General features: G+C 38.5%; 1 protein-coding gene across 1 annotated transcript in view; it reads left to right on the top strand.

Annotated features, from left to right (window-relative positions):
• Positions 1–3,463, top strand: part of LOC112451842 (sialin-like) — a 5,073-nt gene extending 1,610 nt beyond the window's left edge. The window contains exons 3-7 of the mRNA XM_025011748.1: positions 46–328; positions 425–1,010; positions 1,296–1,428; positions 2,117–2,358; positions 2,767–3,463. Coding sequence (XP_024867516.1) covers positions 46–328; positions 425–1,010; positions 1,296–1,428; positions 2,117–2,358; positions 2,767–2,958 — 1,436 coding nt within the window. The 3' untranslated portion in view covers positions 2,959–3,463. The remainder of the gene's footprint in view (positions 1–45; positions 329–424; positions 1,011–1,295; positions 1,429–2,116; positions 2,359–2,766) is intronic.
• Positions 3,464–10,127: the final 6,664 nt, after the last annotated feature.

Genomic DNA, 10,127 nt, shown 5'->3' with positions numbered 1-10,127 from the left:
TTTAATACATATTATTTTACATGTCTTTTTTAATCTTGACTTTAGAGATACGCGTACGATACTTGTTCGCTGTAATGCTATGCATCGCGAACATGATCATTTATGGTCTGAAAGTGAATATCGCGACGGCTATTATTGGTATGGTGAAGAAAAAACCGGGTGTACCTGATTGGTCGGATGAGTGTCCGGAATTTGATGTTCCTGGGAATGCCGCCACCGATATCGACGGTCCATTCGATTGGACGGCAAGCCAGCAAGGTTTGGTCATTAGTATATATTTTGCCGGATATCTCATCGGCATGTTTCCATCGGGATATTTGGCGGATCGGTAAGTGACTAGTCCATTTATAAATTCTATTTATTCTCAGGATACATATATATTATATATCTCTATAAATTGTGGTAATGAAATTTATCGGTGCAGGTTCAACACGAAGTACGTATTGTTAATATGCGTGCTGGCAAATGGAATCTTAACGATGTTGGTGCCGATCGCGGCGAGCGAGCTGTACGTGCTATACGTCGTGAGATTTTTGACCGGTCTCGTGAGCGCGGCGAATCTTCCTATAGTAAACGTTCTTCTGGGAACATGGGTCGTGTATGAGGAGAAAAGCACGTGGGTCGGCATCATATACGCCGGAACGTCGCTCGGCACCGTGATATCTATTCTTACCTCCGGATTGATATTAAATTACGTTGGCTGGGAGGCTATTTTTTACATCCACGGAACGTTACCATTGATCTGGTGCGTCGTTTTTTATATATTTTTCGCCGGTTGTCCGGAAGAGCAAAAGTATATAACGGAGCAGGAAAGATCGTTCATCGTGAGCTCGTACGGTCATCGTACGCCCGGTTCCTCAGAGATGAAGATCCCGTGGAAAAGTATATTTTCATCGGTACCATTTTTGGCTCTGCTCGTCACGAATACCTTAGGCAACTTCTGTTGGTATTTCTTGCTCACCCAGTTGCCGCTTTACATGAACAAGATATTGCGATACAATATCACATCGGTGAGTGCGAAATAGGGATAATAACATGTGTAATTTCTTCTTGTATATATATATATATATATATATTGTGTCATAGAGACGTAACTACGTACTACGTATTTCAAGTTATGATATATATGTTAAATCCAAAAGATATTACGAGCGGAATAATATTATGGATAAAATAATATTTTGCATTTTTGTATATAATAATATTATTTTATTCTGTACGTTCTGTATGATGTGCGTAGCTATGTGAAATATATCTCAACTCTTTGTGTAAATTTTTCCTGAAATACTTTACAGAATGCCGTTATCGTTTGCACCCCGTATCTCGTGAACGCCTTCACTAATCCACTAATCGGCAGGGTTTTAGATTGGGGGCGGAAAAAGGGATTCTGGTCGCAGACGGTTGCACGTAAAATTGCGGTTTTTATAAGTATGTATTTGAGATGGAATTCCACACATAATAGCATAGCTCTATGAATATAGATATTCGTCGTTATGTAGAAATATAAATCACATTTATAACAGATTAAGAATAGTTCCGTAAAAAAACAGGATTTTTGTGTTCATAAAGAAAGTTATAAAAATACTGTATTATTTTTACTGATGGTACGCATAACTATATATTATGGTACTTTCTCTTTTAATTAATTAATAAAATAAGTAGCATTTCTTTCTTTTTTTTTTTTTAACTTCAGCAATCCATAACATTAGCAAATGTAATAGCACAACTTAAAGAACTAAATTTAAATTATATCTACAATTTACATATTAATGAAAAATGGATGAAGTATTGTTTGCAAATATTTTCTGCGTGACCCTTATGGCCGGCCAAGATTTCGAGTAATGCACGTGACATTGTAATTTCTGTTACTATTTCTAATAGCAATACGTAACATATTTCTGTAACATTTATATCAAATTATAATTGATATGAATCAACTGTATTATGCATCGTACTGATTGTTATACTTTCTAATATTATATACATAGATTCAAATATATATCTGAATAATTTGTCTGTTATTTATATTGAATTTGTATTAATAAGTTCAGTTACATAACAGAGATTTTTGATATATTTATTGTATAATATATATTTAATATATTTTTCTTTCCAGGCACTATACCACCTAGCATTTTCCTCGTTATAATCGCGTACATTGGTTGCGATCGTTTGACATCGACCGTGCTGCTAACTCTAAGCATAGTAGTCTGTGGTGCTATATTCGTTGGCCATCTTTGTAATCAGAACGATCTGGCTCCGAATTACGCAGGAATCCTCATGGGCATTACAAATACTCCAGGCACTATTTCTGCCTTCATTTTACCACCGATAGTTGGTGCTCTCGTAGCGGAAGGAGTGAGTTGAACACTTAATGCATGATCAAACAAAAAAAAAAAAGAAAGAAAGAAATGTCTGTTAAGAGCCACGTGACGTGATTACCAATTTCCTGAATTTTTAATAAGTCGTGCACAGAGATTCTACTTTCTTGAAGTTTTACGAAAGGTGAAACGACTTTAACCCGAGATAAGAAAGTTAAGCCGATATTCGCTCTAAGAGACACTGAATCCTAATTGCGTAATCAACTGCGAAGTGAACTTTATTGTGACATAAGATCTTTAAAATGAGAAATTTAATATTATGTTATTTGGTTGTCAAAATGTCCGAAGTAATTTTGTAACATATTAAATTTTATAGCTTGTTTTAAAAAGTACTAAAAATAACATTTCACATTGTCTTAATGTTTAATCATGTCTTCTCTGACAGCATACTATAGCGCGTTGGAGGATCGCATTTTGGATTACCATCGTCGCCCAGGTTGTCGCTTTCTTGGTATTTGCGGCCTTCGGATCAGCCAAAATTCAACCGTGGAATTATCCGGTACCGGATGTTGAAAATTGGGACGTCGACGAAGGACAAACGCAACAAGAGCAGCGAGAACAAGAAACGAAGACTTAAATTGAGACCACCTTTGAATAGTTCTTATTAACAAATCAAAAGAAGCATATTTTTTTTTACAAGAATCTTACAAGAATCTATCACGCCTATTGCATAGACAATAAATGTTATTTAGATAAATTGTTAATAGGTACGATGAAATAATTTATCATAAAATGAAATCAAGACGTTTGCGATTGTTATATAAAACATTCCTTATATTTATATTAAATCAACTCTCTTTTTATATTTTGATATGTCTTATTATGAACCATTTTTTATGAATCTATCGAGATAGCGGATGTAATACTTAATTATATCACTTTATATGTTATATACAATATATCTATATATGTTGACAATATCTTGCAAAATATATTTCAAGCAAAAATTTTGTTGATAATATGCATTGCAGCATATTATTAATATCAAAGTTTTAGCTGCCTTATACGGGCGATAATTTTACAAAATATAGATTGTATAGTACATACATGTATATGCACATATGCAAGAAATTTAAAATATAACCGCATTCATATTATTTTTACGATTATTTCTATTTATTTAGCACCTAATTCGGGAAAAAGAACAAGAGATCTTAAACAAAATTGCGAAAATGTGAATCATTTGTACGCCTGCTTGACGATCTCAACGACATGCCAAAGTTCGCGAAAGTCTCAGGAGTGCCACTACTTGACGTGTCAAGGTTTACACTAAGATAACTAGGATTGCGGGACCACCCTAATGACGGGTAACCAATTAGGGGCCACCTGGTACAAAAATTCTCCTTATCCCAATTAGATCGCTACGTCGCAAGACTGCCAGTCGGCGCGAGACGGACGAGAAGGAAACAAGATGACAGCACGAAAGGGCCGTGCCAACACCAGCAGCGATGAATATTTACGGCGGTTGAAATATTACGTTTGTAATCTATTTCCAGCCTACAGTCGCACGCTTCGACGATGCCGTGATGGGACGCGAGCGGTAACTGCTTTCCTCTCGCTAAACCATTTCCTCCTTCCTTTAAATATTACTGACAACCTCGATAGAGACCTGTGCGGTTCCGAATGAGAGAATATTGAGACCCTTCTGCGTCTTCGAGAATTCTTTAAAAATTTCATTAGGAGAAATCGAAGGGAACGAGATGGGTATTATACGCACGTTCGGCGCTATCAGATTTTATTTTCGATCTAGAAAATATATTGGTAGTCATATTAGAAAATTGAAAAATTTAGAAATTACCTTTCCTGACTAATATCATCTTTATATTTCAACATTTTAATCTAGCTTCTTCTTTAAAATTATAAATCACGTTTCAATATACCCATCAAGAAAATAATGTAACGCATTGTTACGAGACAATTGTCATAACATTTTTTTATATAGTAATTCTTTCGAATTTATTAATCACAAAATTGGTTGTATCTTCCGATAAGGCAAGCATGAGTGGCAAGAGAATCGTTTGGACTTAATATTCTGGTAAACTTTGTTAAAGGGATGGGCCGCGATACGCGAGAGCCAAAGCTTCTCTTCATCGCGTTTACTAATTCATGAGATGAATAACTTAAGGATAGGCGCTCACGGTATGAATAATGCTTATTCGTTTTCTTAACCCCTTGAGCAGGTGACCTGTTCCTTCTATCGATGTTTATGCGCGGCCCAAACCCGGTCGACCGATCGTTTCGATCATTACTGACGTGGGAAAACACCTGCCACCGTTTAAGACGCCTAATGCTGTGTTGATCGATGCAGATTTCTTTCATAATGCCATTCCGCTCGAAACTTACTATTAATTCGTCAATAATTATCTGATCGTATGTAGTCTGAACAAAGTATCTGCGTCGACTAATTTCGGAAAAAGTCGACTATCTTCTGTACTTATAAACTTTATTTCAAGCTGGATTTTAGTTTGGTATTATATATAGATCAACGTGTGAAGAAGTTAGCCGAATTAATCTGAATATCCTCGCGTTTAGTGCAAAACGCTCTGAAATCGTTAAGATCCAAGTACGATTCATATATTCATATTATGATGAATGTATCCTATTTTCCCGACCTTTAACGTGACTAGCAACTACCGAAACCGATTCGTCCGGAATTGGTTGTCCGAAAAGTCGGCAGACGCGGCAGCTAATTTACATAGTCCAATATTTTAGAAAGATTAATCGATGCATACGGTAGACGATCCGAGCACAACGGCGACGAGTCAGTGAAAAATTCCCTCCGTTTCCGAGTTATCTGTCAAAATGGCGATTAATCAAGCGGTAATTATAAGTTCCGAGGATCTTTCGTCGGGCCGTCGTCTCGTTTGCTTAGAGAAGCACGTAGTCCGTAGTTGCGGGTCGCTCGACAGAGGCGGTTAATCAATCCTGGAGCTCGTTACAGTCGGGCACTCCGGTACTTGAAGTGGCGTTAACGCATCCGGAGCGCCACTAAAATGTCAGGAATTGTTAATCTACCCCGTCGCGCGCGCGCGCACACACACACACAAATACACATACACACATACACATGCTTAACGCACGCTTGATAACACACTGTCGTGGGGGAAGGGAGAAGTATCACCCACCCCTCGCGCGGACGGGGTTGCCGCGAATAAACCTTTACTTTCCAGTTTCTGCCCTCTGACCTCTTCCTCTTCGCGCCACGAGCTCGCTTTTGCTCTTCCCGGAGAACCTTGGCAAGGAGACATTCGCCGCCAAGCAGCACCAGACCGCACCGTTATTACTAGCGATAAATCGCCACCTTTAATAAGAGCTCGCGCGACGTACGCCAGACGGAAGTCAGAAACGACGACGACGACGGTGGCGACGACTACGACTACGACGACGACGACGACGACCACGAAAGGATGGTGAATTTAAGGGGCGGATAGGACCGAGTACACTCAATTCAAACGATATCCGTTCAATTTTACCGAATCCTCGTGGCGATGGTCGACCGTGTGCTGTTCCTTTATTGTGCGCCACCCTCTGATGGCTCGAACGATTTAATTTCGAACATCTCGCCGCGCGATAAATATATTTCGTATATAAAATACCTGCCGGCGTTACGAAAATTTATTATATTTACTGGAAGATAATATCGTAACGCCTATATTCGTTATATGTATACGCGCTATCAACGTGGTATAGAGTTTTCGGTGCTTGATCCGAGGGATATGGTACGCTGATGATTTATTGCCGTGCGTTTTGATTGACGTTGTAACAAGATAGTAAACGTATTTCACATGGCGCCGCGTTTTAATCCTTTTCATCCCGATATCGACGTTACGCCATTATACTGCGTCAAGCTTTTATCTTATAATATCAACAAGCAATTATCAACATGTTCAAATATTTTTTGAGACCTTGGACGATATACAGCCAAAATCCGTTTAACATCAGCGCTTGCAATTGTCTGTGCTTGCTTAAAAAGTTTAGTGAAGTTATGTGATAGCTATTATTATTGTACTTTGATTATTCTCTTGGATTATAATTGGCTAATTAATATCTAAGTGTTTTATTTAGTGTTACGTATGTGCGAATAAACATTTTTAATATTACATAAAAATGTGTATAGGATAAAATTAATACAACGATAAAATTAAATAAGCTAAAAATATAGTCGAGTTTCAGCTTTTCTAGTTCTTAATTGTGAGACAGCGGGCTATTAAAGATCCGAAATGCCACGTACTTGCACTTGGTTTAATTTGCACTTAGATGTGCTTCTGCGGGCTCATTATACAACTGTATAATCGTTATTTGAATTTTGTCTTCGAGTATATTAGAGATATACAAAATGGAAGCTTATATTTTGAGACATAGACAATTCAATAGTCGCTGTTTGATTACAGAACTATTGAGATTACTTGGCTGATGAAAGACGAAATGATTATTCACGCAAAACTTGACTTCAGATTCAAAATACCGATTAAAGCAACAACAAGAATATATATTTTACGCGAAAAGAAACGTACTCTATATAAATAAGTCATTGAACTTGGACGACAAGCGGCATTATCGCGACATACGAGCAAAATATTTTCGCAATCCGCCTCACAAACGTGTCGACCGAAAGACTTCATTGTGACGCTCGGATCTCGGTCCACCTTACGGTTACGTTCAGTATATCGAAATTTTTTTACGTGAACAGGAAGCGACATTAGCGAAGAAACGGTTGCACGTTTGTGAACGTGAGCTGGGTCACCCACCGGTGGTTGTTGCAAGGCAGTCGCCAGCCACGGTTCCCGCAGAGAATCAAGACTCTTTTTCCTTACGGCGCAGCGCGGCTGAGATCTAGCAGTATAACGCGAAGGGAAAGGAAAGAGGGGAGTGATTTTGCTAAAGAAACTCGATACGCCAGGTTGCCAAGGGATGCGGAGGGATAACGCGGACGCAGCGCGGTGTGGTATAGTTCGGGAGCTCGTAACTCGGTCACCCCGTTTCCAATTGACCGGCTTCCTGTCTCGCGCCGTAGCCCGCAGTCCGACTGCATTGTACGAACTTCCTGCAGATTTTAGCTGTCACCGCGTTTCATATTTTAAACGGACCGGTAACTGGCCGGGCTGAAGGGGGGAGGAGAAAGGGAGGACCGGTCCGTGTCGCTCCGGGACGATCGACGTGGACACGGAAAGTGGACCGCGTGAGCGCAAACTCTGCATATAAATATGTATATTCGAAATATACACATAGGGCGGCATAGGGCCAGCGCGCGGACCTATGTCAAACCGCGCTGCAGCTTCGCGGATTCGTGACGGGGAGCTTCAGAAGAGACCGCTTAATCGGCGGTCGTTGCCGCCGCATCGGATTTTGATTAGCGCGACCACGTCACGTTCGTCCGTTCGTTTGTCGACGGATAAAAAAATGCATTGCACACGCCACGGCGCATTAACTCATACATGGATATACACGTGTGCATGCATACATTGTACGTACATTCTCTTAACAGTCTGAGCCCATTTAACATTTAACATTTTCCGCGTTCACGTGCACAGAGGCTCTCTCCGCTTTTGCCTTAGTGATTTTTTAATCTCTACTAATTTACGTATATATTTTTTTTCTATCTAAATATGCGTCCCGTGTTTCCGATTAGGTCTTCTGTAACGCATGTTACACTCGAATTTGTTATTCGAATACTTGATCAATTGCTGCTTTTCACTCTTGTACTGCTTTAGCTACTGGATCATCTTTTTGTCGATTAATTCTGAGCATCAAAGAATCCGTGTGCTCTTTATGCATAGATTAATTTTGTGACTTTTAAAACGCGATATTATACATGCACGCTCATATACAGCTGAAAAAAGCTCCTATGTTTGATGCATAATTATATCTTCGCATGAAACATCGCTACGTCTCTCAATCCAAAATACAGATCTCTATCAAGTTAAAAAAAAAGACCGACATCTATGTATCTAACGAATACTCTCTACATAAACTTGCAAAAAATATTAAATAATTGAATAAAATTCGTGTCGAAACATTAATTGTAACCCAAGTCAGCTGGTCAGTCGGGTCGTAAGATAGGTGATCGCGCGAGGACATAAATTTGGTGGACACCGGGGCGAATAGCCTGTATCTCGTAATTTAATCATATCTTCACACCCCTCGAATTGCAGAGTCGACGCAGGATCCCTTCGTTTTCAAGCCGAGCTATAGAACTGGTAAAGAGCTCGAGGTTATTAGGTGCGTTCATTGTTGTGCGTTCGTACTTTATTGTTGTTTCAATTACGTTTGAGAGAAAAGCTGCACCCTTTCGACTCGTACACTCTCTTCTTTGTGTGGCACTGTTAGTCCCTCTCTTTCTCTCTATCACACACACAGAAAAATATCGTTCTATAGCCAAGAAAAGCAATTACTCATTTTATTTTATTTGGTTTGAGTAACAGTTTTCTTTAACAAAGAATATTTTCTTAATATTAGTTTCTTAATATACTCATCATAAGTATTAGAAAAGCTTATCATCATGTGCTTAAAAGAAGAATTTATTCTTCTTTCAAGTATATTCCGAAACTTTATCTAAGAAAAGCAACATAAACTTGATTTGAATATTTACTGATTTTTTAGGTAAGAATATGAAATACTTGGCTGTAGAACGACATTCTTCTAGGTTAGGAGGTTTTCGTGCGCGGTCCGGAGGGATACAGTTTAGAATATTGAAATTCCTGTCATCAGGTGGACTTGAATTCGGTTCCTCGTGGTTATGAGTCTGATACTTTATCACTAGGCCACATCTCTGATTATATTTTTAGTGCTGCAGTATTTAGTTTTGACAGAAGTGATTCATTAATTTCAAGTATATTCTGTAAACTTTATCTAAGAAGCCACATAAGCTTGATTTGAATATTTACTGATTCTTTAAGTAAGAATATGAAATACTTGAAATCAATAAATTACTTCTGTGAAAACTAGATACTGCAACACTAAGAATATAATCAGAGATGTGGCCTAGTGATAAAGTGTCAGACTCATAACCACGAGGAACCTGGTTCAAGTCCACCTGAAGACAGGAATTTTTATATTCTAAACTGTAAGTACTACCCCTCCGCACAGCGCACGAAAACCTCCTAACCTACATTCCACTTAGGAACTAAAGAATTAAAGAAAATTAAAAAAATAAAAATAATATCAATTGTAATCATCAAGAATACAAATTCTTTTTTGAAGTAAACGATTATTCTAGATGAATAAAATTTTTACTTGATTCAAATAACGGATAAACTTCTCTCAAGAAAATGTAATATCTTTATTGAAGTATATGCTTCTCTTCCGTGGACTCTATATTGTAAGTAAACAAAATATTCGTATTAATTTAATATTCTTGTTTCAAGTACTAAACTTGCTAAGATCTAGAATATGTTTTGAGTAAATGTGATACTTATGACGACTTTATGGTAGATTTGCTCATATATGAACTTATCAAATACTTGAATCAAGTAATATTAACTTGCAGGTAGTTTATATTTTTCTGTGTGCACCCTCTCATCCGTCCTTTCGACTACCCCCACGGATCGTACCCTTCTCCGCGCCCAAACTCGCGTCCTCCTCCGTCTCCCTCCCCCGAAACGCCGTCGAAAGCCGTCAGCATATTGCGCATGCATAATTTAACGTGTTCAAACAAATAACAAAGTTTTCGCATGCTGATGAGAACGCTACCGCGTCCGGATTTCGACTGCCACCGACTGGCAGTGACATATTTTCATTTGACACGCG

The sequence above is a fragment of the Temnothorax curvispinosus genome, unplaced genomic scaffold (genome assembly GCF_003070985.1).
Source record: "Temnothorax curvispinosus isolate PA1 unplaced genomic scaffold, ASM307098v1 QBEX01002659.1, whole genome shotgun sequence".
Classification (NCBI taxonomy): domain Eukaryota; kingdom Metazoa; phylum Arthropoda; class Insecta; order Hymenoptera; family Formicidae; genus Temnothorax; species Temnothorax curvispinosus.
This window is presented reverse-complemented; position numbering and strand designations above follow the sequence as displayed.